Raw genomic sequence first — 18,657 nt, forward strand, 5'->3', positions numbered from 1 at the left:
TTAAAAATATGTTTGTGTAAACTAAAACATGGACATTTTGGCACCACAGAGACGTCTTTGAGTTGATACGTCGTTTTGGTGACGTCAGTATCCTAAACTGCCACACTATATGTTTTTATTTTTGTTTTTTATTTTTTTATTTTTTTATTTATTTTTTTTCGAGACTAAAGGAAATCACAAAATGTCCGCTTATCACTGTCTCCTCTCCAGTCTCCTCTCCTCTCCTCTCAACATTTTTCCACGATATACCCCGAATACGGTTGCAGTGCTTTTCACGGCGCGAAAAACTTATTCGTGTACATCTCGTGTGCGCTTACAGCGTGAATGTACACAGCAAACCATGATTTTTATTATTCGGGTTTTTTAAATTCAGGGCTGGATCCTGGAACTATCAGCTGGATACAGTTCAAAATGTATGAAAATGCATGGGGATTTTAGGAGCTTACTACATATTTGATGACGTCACACTTCAGTACTTTTACTCTAATTTTCATATTAAGAATTTTTTGGGCAATAGTCAATACTTAGCGTGCGTAAATCTATTTTGGTGCCCGCGGATAGTTGGGAGAGCACGATGGTGGCATGCAATAGTTGCTAGAGGAGTGCTCCATATTTTTTTTCTTCATATATATACGCCTACTTGCAAGAAGGTTGTCATACAAGAATAGAACATTAGTAATTTAGTGAGAAAGGAAGCATTAAAAGACAAAAGAAAAAGTTCAGCTTCAGTGATATTCTTTTGTTTTTTTAATATAATTCCTATTCCACTAAATCACTAATGTTCTATTTTCGTATGACAACGTTCTTGCAAGTAGGTGTATACGTGCATGAGCCTATCAGAGCGCGCGTTTAATATAACTTAGCTATGTCATAACAATAAACGTATTATTCAGTAAAAATTGTTACTAAATTTTCACGTGAAGTATTCAAAAACATTGGAAATTTCCATATTACAAATGACTAGTAGTCGACCATGGATGTCAAGGGCAAAACGTTGAAGCTGGATCAAGGCTGGCCGAACTTTCAACGCACGCTAAACAAAGAATATCGTACAAACAAGTAAGACATTGTTTTACAGTCTTTTGTATATAAGTCGAAAAAAAACCCAAAAGGTTTAAGCATGTTATGTTAAAGTATAATGGTAGTCGTCGAATGTACGTTTGCTCATTTATATTATAGGGATTAGGTAGAAATTTTCTTTGGCATATGGCGCGTACAAATGGACCAGCCTGCCCCGAAGTAGGTTTGAAATCATGGCCACTTACAAAGAGAATGAAATGAAATGAAATGGCGACCATGTTTATAAACCAATTCTTCGTTTAACGGTTGAGCATGAGAAGATACATGAATATGGATACAACTCAAACGAGAGATCTTATGTTCAAGAGAATAACAAGTGGTTTGAAATGGGAAAAGATTGCGTCGAAGGTAACCCGCGCGGGGGTCTATATATAGGCCGTCAGCGGCATGATGGCGTCATTCTACTACCACTTCTTCCTCTTCAAATTTGTATTCCCTCATGAGAAAAGTAAGACATATTGATGCTAATTAATTAATGAAAAGACATTGTGCAAAGGATTATGGTAGTGATAATAAATGAAGCTATAATGCAAGTGACCTATTGGCCTCAAATGTAAATACTACATTATTGGTTTGTTTTCTCCCTACACCACTATATAAACCCCTCCATCATTCTCTTTCTCTCATTGACTCCGACGAAGGACTAACGTCCGAAACGTCAGTCTATTATCTTTCGTATTTACGGTGATAAAATTATCCACTACGACACATTTGTTTCAACTAAAAAACACCGACGCAGTCCAAACTAGTTCCAAAACTAGTCGTTATCTACATGAGGTAGGATTCTTTCGAATTTCGCTGTGGATGATACGAAAGAGAGAAGACCTAAAGTCCTCTGAAGCATACTCCCAAGGCAGCTCCGGTAATAGACCATTTTCGAGTTCCAAAATACTGCCTTGATGACATCCTTATTTACAGGGGCTAGCCTAGAATCAGTGCCGGTGTCTAAAATGATATACACAAATACCAACGGTAAAAAGTAAAGAATGCACAACTCCAACAATACCAACAATTTGAAATTCCACGGACCTTCACTGAAAAACATAAATTTTCTGCACAAAGTCAAGGCTAACCCTGAGCAATGGAGATCTCGAAACCGGAGAATTAATGGGTCGTAAGCATTCCCAAAAGAGTCAAAAGACAAAACCATGGCGGCCATTGTGCCGTTAACAGTGGATGCTAATAAGAAATCTTTGTGAAATGCCCAGGGGCGGATCCAGGAATTTGTTCAGGGAGGGGTGCTGCGCACAAAGTTAACCCAGGGAGGGGTGCACCCCTTGGGATCAAAGGGGAAAAACATTATTTCGTATTGGTTATCTTCGAAGTATAGGGGCACAAAGTCGAACCAGGATGGTTGCGCACCCTCTGCACCCCTCACCTCCCCTGGATCCGCCACTGAATGCCACTAGCGCTCCCCCAAGAGACCGGGATGACGTAATGAGAAATGAATTTCAGTGAAATTAGTGAATTTCTGAGAAATGAATTTCAGTGTTTTGTTCTGAGCTTCACTGGGTATTGCTTTAAGGGGCTTTATATCGTATCACAAAGATTTAGGATATCGCAAAAGTTCATCCGTCCAGTCAGCTTATCACCTGAGGTTCATTCGGTTTTTCATCTTTGAGTTGCTTCAGTCTAACATGATTACAGGGATAATCCGGGTATTTCGAGTTCACTTCGTACTGTTCAATTACCTTACAACAGAATTTCCCATATGCATGGTAAAATCCCTTTCTAAAGTCATTGCTAAACACAGCGTAAATAGCCGAGTTGCATACACTATTCGTATAAGTAAAAATCCAGCAGATTATCGAGACGATTTTATAGTGCTTATGAGCCATTCCGTTGTCAAAATCCGACCAAAACCAAACGACTTGATTTGGGAACATACACGTTGCAAAAACGATGACAATAACGATGAACATCTTTGTCGCGCGCTTGTTTGCTTCGCTTGCTCCTTGCGGATTGATTTGAAGAAGCCGCCATTTCTTTTTCTTCTGGGTATGGTCGTTATCCGTGACAGAGACGTCGCTTTCCTGGTTGTTTGTGATTGGTTGTTCTTCAACGCGGTCTTTGCGCATGACCCAAGTCTTGACGGACGCTGAGAAAAGACTTTTCAATGTTAAGGTGTACATAATTGTCATGAATATCAAAGGGATACAATACTGTACCGAGAAAAGAAACAATGTATAGGCTTGGCGGTACTCGTATCCAGGCCAATTCTCGTAGCAATGACTTCCTTGTAAACGCAGTACATAGATATACGGAGTGATAACGAATATCGAAAACATATGGATAAGAAAGATAATGATCTTGATTTTATCCATGCTTAACTTGGATTTAAACGGATGCATAATGACTCTGTATCGATCGAAGGAGATCGCTGCTAAAGTAAGAGAAGAGGACGTAGTCGACAGCGTTGCTCCTGGCCATAGAATCTTACACATGAACCCACCATACATCCAGGCATAACCATTCTCTTCTACGGCGAAGTCAAACGGGATGCTTATGAGAGGAGTAACAAGGTCACAGACGGCGAGGTTTAACACTAGGATATTCGAAGGTGTCCTCATTCGTTCATTAGCCTTGATAACATAAATAACAAGACCATTCCCAATAGTACTGCAAGTCAAAATAATACAATAAAAAATAATCTTCACGACTTTGAATTCTAAAGTTTCGTGTGTTGCTTGCTCGATCGGGACGCTAGTGTTCACGTCTGATACGTTGGCCATTGAAGTCATGTTGATGGGATAAAACATTTGTGTGATATTACCAGTTTCTTCAAGATTCTTGATTAATAACGTCCTTTAACTACAGAACAACAAAGTGAAAAGCCAGCTAAGTGATAGCATTATTTTTATTGCCCTTCCAGGATGCGTATGGTAAATTTACTCTCCTTGGTGATGGCCAATCACAAATCACAGGAGCGTGTCGTAACACCTATATCTCTTATCTTCTTAATCTTTTGGGGTTTCTTTAATTCCTGTTGATTGACAAGCTCCGCCAGTGAGGTTTATGCTCTCAATAGTACGTGGTCTACAAAATAAATCAAAATAAGCTATCATTTGATGAATGATACTAAAAATAGATCTTTGGGATATAGGGCGTACCCAGGATGCACCTTGGCACAATTCTGTGGTTTACAATCGTCCAAGTCAAATTGACTGAAAGATCAAGAAGTTGAACCAAAAAGGTATTTAATTAGCATTTGTGTCTCCACAGAATAGCTCATTATCCACAGAATCTATTAGGATTTAGAAGCTGGTTTTTGCGGAGAGAGAAAAACGATTCCAGAGATTATTTGATCCCGTGGTTGGACTGATGAGGTTGCTCTCTGAACACTCGCTTCCTATGAGATCTCCCTTTATAGTAATTCCCTAGAGAATGAGCTAGCAACAAACAGAATCGGTCCCCATGTTGGTCGACACACCAAACTAAAAATAAATCTTACGTGAAATTCAACCGAGCAATGCTGCATGCACAAAAACTGCGCGTTTCATCATGTACCGTCTCTCTAAATCTTATTACAGTCAATAGCTATTGGGAAACTGATCTTTTGAAAAATGTACTTTTTTTAAATTTTGGGCAAATAATTGTGCACTTGTATAGCAGACTAGACGGAGTAAGTGTCGTAAACATCAAAGTAACACGTGTTTTGAAGAAAAATCCTTCAGTAAAATAGCAAAACAATCAAATCCTTTTCCGTTTGTAATTAGATTAATCTACCTTAATGGGTCTGTTCTTGAGTTTAAATTCATAACTAGAATACAATGTAGGACAAAAATAACCTCAAAAAGAATTCGGTTCGATAGTTGTGGTTGCCGTACAGCATCACCTGCATTAATTTTCCTATAGCCGTGTGTCCTGCAATTAACTGGTTAATGCCAGCATCTAAACGTAACTTTTCATTCCCATTGGTTACATCTTGTAATACCATGATCACCTCGGATTCTTTTGTCTTCTGAGGGCTTTACAAACCCGAATTTCCCGCATGCATAGAACATGAGGGAAATTTAGAAAACAAAATAAAATAAAATAAATCACTTTATTTAAGTGTCTAGTCGTTCTAGCGCTTTCGCACTAATTGGGGACACTTTTCGCTCACACACACTACCACTGCATTTAGTATTCTATGCACACAACACTCAACATCTCACATGTTGATTTTTAAGAAATCCTTCGTCTTTTACTAAATTTCCCTGTCGCATATATTACAGCCATTCTCAATCACACGCGTCCTCTAGCCATTGTTTTTGTTGCGACGAAGTAGATTTTGGTGGACGTCAATCAAAGCGTTTCCATGACATTCTATAGGCCTTTATACCTTTCAGTTTTCCGACAATGTTATGGAAACGTCTTGTGATAGACGTCCACCAAAACCTTCGTCGCTACAGAAAAAATCATGAGAGGGCGCGTGTGAATGAGAATGGCTGTAAATGTAGGGAAATTTAGTAAAAGACAAAGGATCTCACTGTCTTCAAAATTTCCCTAATCTTCTATGCATGAGGGAAATTTAGAAGACAATGCCTCGTCTCCCTCAGGGACAACTCAATGCCCCTGCAACTGAATCGATTGCAACTTATCCTAATTATGATATTGCTGCACGGTTTCCATGTGGGACGCGTTCTCAAATCTGCGCATGCTCAGTCATAAGATAAAGGAAGATTGAAAATGACAACTTGTTTTTAGATTCTATTTTTGTTTTATTCCACACGAAATTTCCCTCGTTATTCGGGGAAATATAATCACTAATTTCTCTCATACCATGAATATCAAAATGATCCTATCCTCAGTAATTTTTTTTTTCTTTTTTTTTTTTCTTTCTCCAAATTATTGAACACTTTTTGGAAACGCAAGGTAATGGCGATAATTAGGCCAACAAAAGAGAAAACGAAAAAATCGCATGCAGCCGTTAAATCATGGGCTATAGGATAAGACAAAAATATGGTTACTATGGTATATCATTGTTTTACCGCCAAAGCAGCCATTCACCTCATAGACGTGGTTCAGTTTTGGGAACACGAGTTTGCCGAGGCTGTGATTAAGCTGCCGGACTGAACTGCTATAATGGAGAAACGTCGCCGAAGGGGAGGTGGTTGGGGTCAAAAATTCGTCTAGACTGACTGGTACGGCGAACCTGAGCAAATGAGGTCGAAACCTTGGATTTTCTCGCTTAAATAGACAACTGCTGACCCGGGGGCATTCATAATGCTTCTCACCTAAGAATCACACACAGAAAGTCATGATAACATTCCGCGCGTACTCGTTTCATGGCTGCTTTAGGGGTGAAAATAGTAAGCAGTTTACACACACATACACACTGGATCAATGTAACCCACAAACGTCTTGGTTCTGTGTGGTTTTCTGAGGTGCGTTCCCCATTTCCCAAGTCTGAAAATCGTATATCAAGTCATAATCTCCCTAAAAAATTGTATTCCACTATCAACATCTTTGAACATCTAGTGCAGCTAAACTCATATAATTAAGATTCACGAGATACATAATTTTTTTTAAAAGATAGAGGAAAGGAAAAGTTGAAGCTCGCGGGGAAAAAACTTTCTGAAGCTCGTTCAGGAAATTACAGCCATTCTCAATCACACGTGCCCTCTAGCGATTGCTTCTGTAACGACGAAGAAGGTTTTGGTGGACGTCAATCAAGGCGTTTCCATGACATTCTATAGGCACGTGCCCTTATAGTTTTTTGTTTTCCGACAATGTTATGGAAACGCATTGTGAATGACGTCCACCAAAATCTTCTTCGTCGCGACAGAAACAATCGCTAGAGGGCGCGTGATTGAGAATGGCTGTAAAAAAAGAATGACGTCTATCACAAATGAGGAAGGAAATTCTCTTATTGATGGAAACTTTATCCTAACACAAAACAAACTTTTCAATCTGCCGCTATTTTTTTAATGTTCGTAGGAAGTGAAAGCTTAGTATAAAATGTTGACGACACAATGCTGATCACGAGAATTGATCGGGAATCGAGGATAGCCTGACTCGCACTTACGTTTTGATACACCGCGAACTCGACATTAAATCCTTCCCATCAACCACACCGCGAGATCAACCTAATGGCGTACGGGTAGTGCAGTCATCTCTCGCCTTCCGAGGTTCTGTTCCTGGACGCTGCATCACATGTGAGTAGAGTAAGAGTTTCTCCAGGTTCAATGCTCACGATAGCCAAAACGATGCGACACAACACAGAAGTTTCAAACGCAAAATTTTGTGTAAAATGTTTGTGTTTATACAGAAACGGCAGCTCAAATAACACTGGTGATTGTACTTTATCGTTTACGCGTTTTATCATTCGATAACTATTAGGAAACTATGTCTTTGGAAAGAAAACATTGGAAGCACCCTGCAGGCTTCAAAAAAGGACCGAAATGCGTCAGTATCGTGATAATGTCGTACGTGATCCGGCTTTAAGTGACACTGATAGTTGGAATATCATAAAACCGGTTCTAGTTTATAATAATGAGATAAGTACGACTCATACTACATTAAAAAAACAAGTAATTTGTGATGTTGCGCAACAATATTTGCAAAAGACTATTGTCTGTATTAACGCTTACCTTAAGGCATTGTGCAAGCTCGACAGAAGCAACCATACTGCGTATATAATAACTGAACTATCTATCTATTTCAGCGTGTATTAATTATTTTGTACTCAGTTTGAATATCCTGACTAAGCCAAGAGATAACCTTTGGAAAAGGCAAATTACGATTTATTTCATTTGCGTTCTCAATCTATAACCATACGTTTTGGTTGAAGAGTTTGAAACAACACGGCAACCATATTGGTTTAGAAGGTCAAGTATTCATTTGTTATATTAAAACTTATGGTGAATGATTGTGTTTCTTCAGATGATGGTTCATTTGAAATACATTTATAAATGCATTCACATAAGCTGGAGAGACTGGAGGAGAGACAAAAAAAAGCAAGAGCTATGGAAGAGACAGACAGAAAGTTAAGCCCCGTTTACACTGGCGATTTTTGCTGCGATTTTTGTGGCAATTTTCGGAAATATGAAATATTTTGTCTCATCCTTCAAAAGAGACATTCGTCTAGGAAAATCTTGGCATCCTGAAAAAAACTTTACAAGTAAATTCTTTACCATTATTTATTATGGACAAAATCGCAAAAAAAAATCGCAAAAAAATCGCTAGTGTAAACGGGGCTTTAGATAGTGATCATGAGATCTGCGATAGCCTACCAATTTTTCTCATGTGCGACGATCTATCATTCCCTAATCAAACCGGCTACGTTTTATTCCATCAACTATGAATCTTACTCCAACTCTATTTTACATGCAACTAAATATTTCAAAGATTACATGTTTTTGAAAATGCTTGGAAATCTTTCATTTTCAGGTGTGGCTGCAAGTTCTTGTAGCTCGATCAACTGATCAATCAATACACTTTATTACGTAGTAGCTCCCAAAACTAGATACTAAAAATGACTCACTTTCTCATTATAAGTGCCATTGTAGAGTGTTGCAACGTAGTTTGTGTTTACTTACCACGTCTCGCCCACTCAATAGATTTTATTGGTTGCAAAGAGTAGGGGAAACTTTTTACTAGCTTTGTGCAACAAAGAAAATCGATCTTCTTGCCTGTAAGTTGCTAAACCTTTCGCGAAAACATTTTTCTTTCGCGCGTCTGGTTCCATGAGGAAGGATCGAGCCATCTACTGAGTCTCATATGCCAATTTAAATCCAGATTAGTCTTGAGTTTGATATTCTTAGTCTAATGCGATTATATAGAGGATGTTACATGGGCGCTGCGCAGCGAACGAGTGAGAGATTTTCAACACGAGAAGATAAATTTCTTATCTCCAAGCGCCCATGTAATATTCTGTTTATTATATAATTATCCATAAAATCAACTTAATAAGCTTTTTTTCATTATAAAAAAGATTTTATTTATAAACTAATGGCTTAAATACACATGGTAACGATATTTTCATATGTGAAAATAACATGTTATTTTCACATGTGAAAATATCAGTTTTTCGAAAAGGGAGAAGATAGGTATTTTATAGATATTTATACTGATATAGTGTATTATCAAAAAATAGGCTTTTAAGACGAGAAAACACAGAAAATCTAGAACCGTCACTGCATGCACTTAGTAAGAATACAAAAGAAACTAGCAAACAATCGAAGGCACGGACGTACGAACGGATGGACGCTGGAATGAATTTCGATCTGAATGATATGGCAACGAATGAATTCGATAAAGAGAAAGTGTAGGAGAGATGGAAGGGAAGGAAAGGAAAATAGGAGCGCTTTCATATTCACATTTGATTTGCTGTATACTTTTCATTTCACGATTTCCTAGGTTTTGTACATGATTTATTAAACAAAACGAAGAAAATCTAATCTTTAGATTTGGTCGAGTACTCCCATCCAACATGTTTGACATTAGAGAGTTTTAGATTTACGTTCACGGCAAACGTGAAACGTCAGTTGACCAGTAAAAAATTATTTTAAATTACTGAGAAAGAATCGCAAAAAATTCCAAGTAGTAGAAAAACAAAAGAGTATTTGCGCTTGGTGAGAAGGTTTGTAATAGGTAAAGTAAAATACAGGAAAACTATGAAAACGTGGTCACGATTGCCGTTTGCGGGAAGAAAAAAAGTCAATCTAAAACTCTATATTACCTAAATATTTTCTTCTAAAAGCAATGCTATCATAGATCTTCATTCTCTAGGGCCATTAAGTTCCGTGTCTTACCATGTTACAACTGAAAAAGCACTATTGACTGACCTCTTGTTCAAATGAAGTGTTCTTTTTCATCTCTTTCTAATCCAATATTGAATACACTACTTCGTCTCTCTCTTCCTGTCGGCGAATCTAGTACCCTTAAGCCTTTGATACCATCTTCAAACAATTACGCATCTCAATGGAGTTCCTCTTCTGTCCTTCGCTATAATCTTCTATTATTTCAATGCCTTCATTCCGAAGAAAATCCTTTTTAACGGCCTAAGCCAAGAATCTTAACTAAATCGAATGATCACGTGACTAAAATGATAACAAATCACCATCGCTCTAGTCACTTGGTCAATCTTATTGTTCGTATATATAAATCAAAAAAGAAAAATTATTTCAAAACATCCAGATGTTTGTTTTCTCTGTTGAAAATGTGTTTATGTTAAAACGTGAAGATATTTTGGCTTGTAATCTCCGTTTAGTGGAAGCTTCGCAATTGTTTCAGAAGTATAGGACTGTCCGTCGAGTTTCCGTTGATTCCATAACCAATATAATGTTATATATTTGAAAATATTTGATTAACAGATTATTTTCCAAGTGATTTTGTATTCTTACTTTAAGTAATTGAAATTGGAGATGTTTTTGCCGGAAAAAAGCGTTTCTTAGAACTAACGTAACAAAATCTTACTTTGAAACTTCATACTGAATTAACCGTTATCATTTTGATAGAAAATTTCATTGATATTTTATGTTGATACTTTAGCTAGTATCTTAATAGAATAAGCAAAACTTTTGTCCAGAAAAGGTGAAATTCTTGCGTAATGATTTCCATTAAATTGAAAATATTATTGAAAAATAATAGAATATCGTTGAATATTTGAAGCGGACTTATTTCAAAAAATGACACTTTTCATGTAATTAGATTTTTTCTTTCGGCAAAATTTCGTTCATATTAAGACCGTCTCTCATTTTCTTTCGCTAAATAAATAAAAAATAAATTTTTGAGTCTAGACGTGAGAAATTAGAAAAGAGTACATACCTCTACTTATTAATGCAAGAAACGTTTTTAATTGAGAGAGAGGTGGCTTTTAAAAGTGATATCTTATATTTAAGTTTGACCTAGACTTATTTTTTTATTGTTTTTACTCAACATTCACTAATTGTTTTTTTCACCCTGAAAATTTATAAAGCAGCGGCTCCTGTGAACTTAGATCACTTCTTATTTGAAAAATCACCTGTATCAAATAGCAGCTTTACTAGTGAATCAAAAAAATAAGAAAAAATTGTATTTTATACGCAGTTTTTAATCCTTTTCTCTCTCTCTCTCTCTCTCTCTCTCTCTCTCTCTCTCTCTCTCTCTCTCTCTCTCTCTCTCTCTCTCTCTCTTGTCTTTCTGTCTTTCTTTCTTTCTGTCTCTCTGTCGTTCTGTTTTTTGTTGTTGTTGTGTTTTTTTTCGGTTTTTGTTTGTTTGTTTGTTGTTGTTTTTCGTGTTTTGTTGTTGTTTTGTTGTTGTTGTTGTTGTTGTTGTTGTTGTTTTAATCGTTAAATAAATGCTAAGTCAAATATATATTTTACCACTACGGAACTTACCCGTAAGAAGCTGTCTTTTTTCAGTTGAAGAAAGTATTGTTTGAACAAATAACAAAGTCCCTGTCCACACTCATGTAGATGATTTTGAAAATTGTAAACAGAACGTTGGAAGGTGAACGGAATTTTAGTCGACGCTTAGCGTTTTCGAATCGTTTTCACCCGTCCACAAGTTTCCTTTCTGTGCCAATATCCGGATATATATGTTTGGAAAGAGCCAAAATCTCCCTAGGCGAGTATTATAGACTGTCAATCGTGATATACTGTAGTTGGATGAAGATAAACGTCTTAATATTCACCGAATAAGTTGTTAGAAATTATTTGGTAAATCTAGATTTTCTTCAAAGATTTACGTACCCGAAGGTCGTTCGCGTTGGACCAACAGAATAGAAAGAGATAGGAGAGAATAGATGTTAAATAAATAATGGTAATACTAGTTCTGTGTCTGATCAATGTGATTCATTAATTCCGTGTGATTTTTACTGCACTATGAGTTTTGTTGACGGCTTGGCCCGCATATATTGACGCAACACTTTTGCATTGAATTTTTTTTAAATAGGAATCTGCTTCCATTGAGATCAAAATATATTGATGGAAAATGTTATAAGTTGAACAGAATCAACGAAAATTCGCTCTTCGGAAAATTAGTCAAAACGAAGCACAAAAAGTTTACTTGAGATGACTTGAAAAAGGCATAAAAAAACATACGGAAATAAAGGAAAATGATCGATGAGATAGAGAAGAAAAAATCAATGTAATGTAAAAAATATACAGGAGCTTGTTTAGACTCTTATAAAGTAATTAAACGCGAAGCCTAGAGGCGAAAACCCGTAAGGTTAACGCCCACGAGTTAAATGATCAAATAAGAAAATAGAAAAGAGGGTAAATTAGGACAAAATGAGCAACCAATCAACATAAATGCTGATAAAGAATTTTTTTTTTTTTTTTTTATTTAAAATTTTTTTTTCTTCAGATTTTTAAGAAATATTGCAGCAAGGGGAAAAACGTATCGGCAAAGCAGAGCAGGTGAAAAGCGAGATCTAGATATTTTGTGCTCTAGGTTTTTGTAACTTGATCAGCCATTTAAGGACAAAATTACTTGCAATTATATGAATAGAACTATTATATACTAAAAAAAAGAAATTATTATTTTCCGATCATCAAGATAAAAGCATATGTAGAGTAGATTCATGCCGTAGACTAGCTTCTTGATTCACCACCGAACGAATGTGAAATTGCACAAAAAATATCAAAAAAATCTTATATTTCTTATACATTTTTATCCTTTCGTGATCTGATTTCAATTTTATTTATTGTAAGTTTGCCGCAGGCTTCACGAACTGAATCCATGCGATTTTAAAACTGATCAGACAAAAATTTTACCAAGACGTCTGGCGTATTTCTCTGCTCTTCGTTGTAACTGTGGTAAAATAAAAAGCTTCCATATATACGCTCTGAAGAATATTTAGTAAAACATTTATCAATAAAATCAAATGACTAGAAAAGATTAAGAAAGAAAATTCATTCCATTAAAATACACTTACAATTCAAGGGTTTTAAACATTTGTGGGATTTTCATTCCGCAAATTCAATACTTCAAAAGCATCAAGGAAACTCAAGTAGTTTAAACTAGGAATATACGATGATAGTATCATACCACAACAATTCAAAATGCGTTTGTAAATCAAGCGCTGAAAGTTCTAATCCATCCGGATCTTGCAAATCTAAATTATAAAGACTCTTAAAAAATCTCGCCGTGAAAGACGACGGCTGACGCATGGCTTTCAAGACGGCCATTGACATCGCGACGCCGCAGGTTCAGCTGTCAACAATGGAACCCTTAAATTGGGTGAGACATGCAAGTGTGTACGTTTAAGATCATAGTATGTCAAATAAATCCACTACCACCACCACTACCACCACCACTACCACCACCACTACCACCACCACTACCACCGCCACTACCACCGCCACTACCACCGCCACTACCACCGCCACTACCACCGCCACTACGAAACTCGTGAATAAAAAATTTGGATAAAGAAAGTTGCCTTGCCTTGCATATTTTGGGTTTTAAAAAAATCACCAATAAATGGGGGAGGGGGTGGATGTTAAATCAGACACAATTTATTAAAATACCCTAACATTTTTCGAAGCGTACACGTGCTTTTCTTATCATCAACTTCAAAACAAAAACTACTAATTAATTAATATAAGCGGTATCAGACATAATCTTTATGATTTCAAATGGAAATTTGCTTTATTTTCTTTCACCAGGACCAAATAAAGAGTTCTTCAAATAATGCACGGCTATTTCTTTATGAGATAACGTTATCCATTAAGTTCTTTCTTGACGGCTTAAAGTGTCTAATGCCAGGGCCCAGTTGTTCAAAGCCCGATTAGTACTAATCCTGGGTTAACTCTTAATAAGACCTATAGAGTTAATCCTGGATTAGCGCTAATTCAGCTTTGAACAACCCGGCCCTGATTACAGACCAACTTAGAACAAATCCTTACATTATCATAAACGCGTTTTCTTTCTTTCTTTCTTTCTTTTCTTTTCTTTTCTTTTCTTTTTTTTTTTTTTTTTGTTTTTTGTTTTTTGTTTTTTTGTTGTTTTTTTTTTGTTTTTTTTGTTTGTTTGTTTGTTTGTTTGTTTGTTTTTTTGTTTCAAACAAATTCCTGCTTCTTTACGGCACGAGAAAGTTGGCAAAATTCTCGTTTCCACTCACTCTCGAAATTTCAGTAGCGCGTTCGAGGAGCCTGAAAAATTGTATAGACTTACGTCATCGGGGTGATACACCAATTTTTTCGTGGTTCAAGAGTGCTGTTTTTAAAAGTTTTAAGAAAGAAAAAATGCCGAAATATTGAGCTTTGACTTATTGTACGAGTGAATCAACTTGGAAGAATGCGCAAGTCTTACACTTTTGGAACGTATCGCCCCGATGACGTAATCGCACCAGTCCCCCGCACGCGCGGTCCTTATATGAAAGGGCGCGTTTTCAAAACTCATTTAAAAATCAGGAATGCATCCGATTTCGATAAATTTTTGGATTTGAGCATTTTCATGAATATATCTTCAACTTACATAAGGTCTGTGATTAGACATTAGGGGCACTCTAACGAATGAGAAAATAACAAGTTAAGTAATGGCATAAAGAATGGCGGAAAAGGTCTGCTTACATCGTTTGAACGATTCACACTTCGTAAAACAGTAGACTGAAATTTGGTAAGCAAAATTTAAATCATTAAAAAAATAAAAAAAAAATTTAAAAAAATTAGAATTTTTTTAAAAAAAAAGAAGAAAGAAAAAATGTCCACGAGGTGGTTCATGTAATTTGATTTTTAAACGATTTCCAATTACTTTAACACGCATTCTTCGTTTGCACGTTACGTCATCACGGCCATTTTGGTACCATTTAACGAAAGATTTCTCATTAGCATCCATTGTTAACGGTACCAGGATGGCCGCCATGCTTTTGTCTTTTAACTCGGTTGGGAATGCTTGCAACCCATCCAATACCGCAAGCTTCCAAGCTATCATTGTATTCTCACTTTTAATTTTTATACGAAATGGAATTCCTTTCAACCTGTGCGATGCACACGGTAATCTTTGTTTCTTTTGTCTCCCATTAAAAATACCTTCTTTATGACCTTGGCTGGTTTTACGTAACTAATTACACCGAGCTGATTAGATGGTTAGCTCAATGACCACACGTTAAGGAATATTTGCTAAGCCGGCTACTTTTTAAAAACCAATTGCTTTCTCTCTTGATATTTATGAAAAGGCAGGAGTGCTGCTTTATTTCTTAGTAGGCTGAAATTCGCCAATTAGTTGTTTTTCCAGTCGTCTAGCTCTCAGCTAAAGCAGAAATTCATTCGTATATTTAGCAATTTAGTATAAGTTCTAATCTAATGGATTTAATTTATATCTCGTTATATGCCGTTCATGATATTCATTTGATTAAAAATCAACTTATACTCTGCTCTATATAATTTATAAAAAACCATTAAGAATCAAATTATATTGAAGCTGAAGTCGACATCATTAAAATTGAATGAAGCTATCCATATTAACTAATGAATATAAAATAGATAAATATTATGAATAAGGATTTCTGTTTAACCAGGTTACCGTTAACCGTTATTGCAAATAGTTTCATGCATCTAAAAATATGTTACATCGTATTATGATGCTAGATCGATACTTTTATACACCTACTTGCAAAAACATTGTCATGCGATATTAGAACATTAGTAATTTAGTGAGAAAGGAATACATTAAAAGACAAAAGAAAAAGTTAAGCTTCAGTGATCTTGGTTTGTTTTTTAATATAATTCCTATCCCACTAAATCACTAATGTTTTATTTTCGTATGACAACGTTCTTGCAAGTAGGTGTATGTCTGTGCTTACTTACTTCAAAATTCGTGTTCAAATTTCTTCGCGTTTCCAACGAGAGATAATTGCTTCCAAACGAAACTTCCTTGTTGATTGAATCTGCAAGAAAATATCTTGTTTGAATATAACACACTCGATAAAAGTATTCTTGCATTTCATTTAATGTGAGGGGGTGGAATCGACGAGAATGACTAAGATATGTTTTTGTTCTCTTTCCCAGCACGTACGTCTGCCACACGGCAACGCCCAGCTATACTTACCTAGGTTATCCTTGTCGGTACAATAGTTTCTAGACATAATGTATAAATCTCTCAAACTCCCGTCTTTATTTTCATTGTGTTTCATCGGTACTGGTAGTATAGTGGTTTGCGGCTAGGGAGGGAATTGAATTCTACACAATATCGAAGCTCGCCTAAACAAAAGTTGTCACTTCAATAATTATTAAGAAACTAAACTTGGTCTAAGATGTTTGCGAGTAAAAACTATCCGAATTCCTATTGGTTGGAATCTAACGATAGGAGGAGCTTGATACAGCCAATAATCTTCATCGCTTGCGTACACTTCTATACATTCCAGAATCTAGGAAGTTTATGTAAAAATTTCCGAATTCTGATTGACATGAATCGAACGGTGTAAGAGGAGCTTGTTACATTTATCTTTCTTGCTTCTTTCTTCGTTGGTATAACTTAGGAATGCTATGATGGTTAAGTTCATTGAAAACGAATCTAAACAAGCCGCCTCGTAGGAAACAAACTAGTCAAAACAACCAAAAATAACCCCAAACAATTTTAGACACAACGAGTGAAGATCGTCTATTCGACATAAAAGGTTATTATAGTTTTTTAAGTGTAAGGTGATCAGGTGTCCATGGACTGTTTTATTCTCTCGCATAATGATGTTTCTTATTGGAAGCCTAAATTAATAAAATGGTCAACCCTCAAGCAATTATTAAGTTGCGACAGGTGATATCAGTCAAAAAATTCTAATCTATATTCCTGTCTGAAAAAATAATTATTTAAGATAAGGGTAATTTATCCAGACACGTTATAGATCTAACAACTATTTTGGTTGATTTTGCAAATATCAAATTGTTGTGATAAATTATCAAAAAGAATGTATGTTAGCTATCCACTTACCTACCTACCTACCTACCTACCTACCTACCTACCTACCTACCTACCTACCTACCTACCTACCTACCTACCTACCTACCTGCCTACCTGCCTACCTGCCTACCTGCCTACCTGCCTACCTGCCTACCTGCCTACCTGCCTACCTGCCTACCTGCCTACCTGCCTACCTGCCTACCTGCCTACCTGCCTACCTGCCTACCTGCCTACCTGCCTACCTGCCTACCTGCCTACCTGCCTACCTGCCTACCTGCCTACCTGCCTACCTGCCTACCTGCCTACCTGCCTACCTGCCTACCTGCCTACCTGCCTACCTGCCTACCTGCCTACCTGCCTACCTGCCTACCTGCCTACCTGCCTACCTGCCTACCTGCCTACCTGCCTACCTGCCTACCTGCCTACCTGCCTACCTGCCTACCTGCCTACCTGCCTACCTGCCTACCTGCCTACCTGCCTACCTGCCTACCTACCTACCTACCTACCTACCTACCTTCCTACCTGCCTACCTGCCTACCTGCCTACAAGAGCATGTTACGTCATAGGCGAATCTAATGTTAGTTGAAGATCACAAAGCATTCCTCGTTAGTTTCTCTCAAATCTCAAGATCTTTTGAGTCTTGCGTATTTGCACTCCAAGATCAGGTCCAATATCTTACGGTTCAACTCACATTTTGCTTTCCTGGCAATATTTTGAATCACATTTCAACTCCATAAAAATAATATGGAAAGGAATAATTAAGGGGAAAAAACGATATCAAATAATATGGAATAGATTTTCGTGTCAATCTCGCATTGGGTAGTGTAGTATTTTTTCTCCGCCTTTGCTGCGCACATCACCAAAATATTCCATATAGCTAAAATTGTGGTTTTAAATTCACTTGAAGCACAACTAGTTGCTGTGAGATACCGAGCGAACTTTGAGCGCCTTTAAAAAAAAGATTTTTTGATAATTTGACGCTTAAAACACACTGTGGGACTTGCAGTAATTAGAAATATCGCTCTTTTGTTTCACGCATCATCAAAATATTCCATATAGCTAAAATTGTGGTTTTAAATTCACTTGAAGCAGAACTAGTCGCCGTGAGATACCGAGCAAACTTTGAGCGCCTTAAAAAAAAAAGATTTTTTGATAATTTGACGCTTAAAACACACTGTGGGACTTGAAGTAATTAGAAATATCGCTCTTTTTATTATATTCATCTGGATAAACAACTTTAATTTGTTTCTAGCGTAATTTAAAAAGACAAGCTGTTTTCTTTGGTTTTGGAATGAGTAATAATGTTCAGTTTGCAAATCAATATTATTAGAATTTGAAAGACCATAAGAGTTTATATTCTAGAATAAAATGGAATGAGAATTCGGATATAACTTGCTAGATTAAAGGTTGAACTTAAAGGGACTTATATCTAAGATGGCATCTATTCTATAGACAGTCTCACGCACTGCACTGCCAACATGGCCAGTTTTTCCAGCACCTCGGAAAGGCTACTCTAGGGTTTCTCTGGAGGGGAAAAAAAACACAAAACAATCTTTCAATACCTGAGTCTTGGAGAACCATTAAAAAGGTATTAACTAGTTTTTGATTTTGTGCTTCTGCAAGATTCCTCGTGAATTTTCACCGTATTTCATGGCAACATTTCATTTTGTTATGCTGTGTTTTTGCTTCTAAGTCGTTAAAGAGATGCTCTAGGCGTTAACCTCATACACTGACAACAAGTCACCTGCGGTTGCGTGATGGCTTATCAAC

At 36.7% G+C, this 18,657-nt stretch overlaps 1 protein-coding gene across 1 annotated transcript; it reads right to left on the minus strand.

Annotated features, from left to right (window-relative positions):
• Positions 1-1,971: 1,971 nt before the first annotated feature.
• Positions 1,972-15,876, minus strand: LOC116297110 (QRFP-like peptide receptor). Its single transcript, XM_031705272.2, has 2 exons — positions 15,801-15,876; positions 1,972-4,116 (listed from the first exon to the last, which is right to left on the minus strand). The coding sequence occupies exon 2, from the start codon at positions 3,837-3,839 to the stop codon at positions 2,661-2,663; it is 1,179 nt and encodes a 392-aa protein (XP_031561132.1). The 5' UTR covers positions 3,840-4,116; positions 15,801-15,876; the 3' UTR covers positions 1,972-2,660.
• Positions 15,877-18,657: the final 2,781 nt, after the last annotated feature.

This window comes from Actinia tenebrosa, unplaced genomic scaffold, assembly GCF_029948245.1.
Source record: "Actinia tenebrosa isolate PJP-AT-01 unplaced genomic scaffold, QUT_ActTen_1.0 PGA_scaffold3__52_contigs__length_22856419, whole genome shotgun sequence".
Lineage (NCBI taxonomy): Eukaryota > Metazoa > Cnidaria > Anthozoa > Actiniaria > Actiniidae > Actinia > Actinia tenebrosa.

What these genes read in the sequence shown, in the direction of transcription:
- LOC116297110 (XM_031705272.2), bottom strand. Translation starts at nt 3,839, where the DNA reads ATGTTTTATCCCATCAACATGACTTCAATGGCCAACGTATCAGACGTG.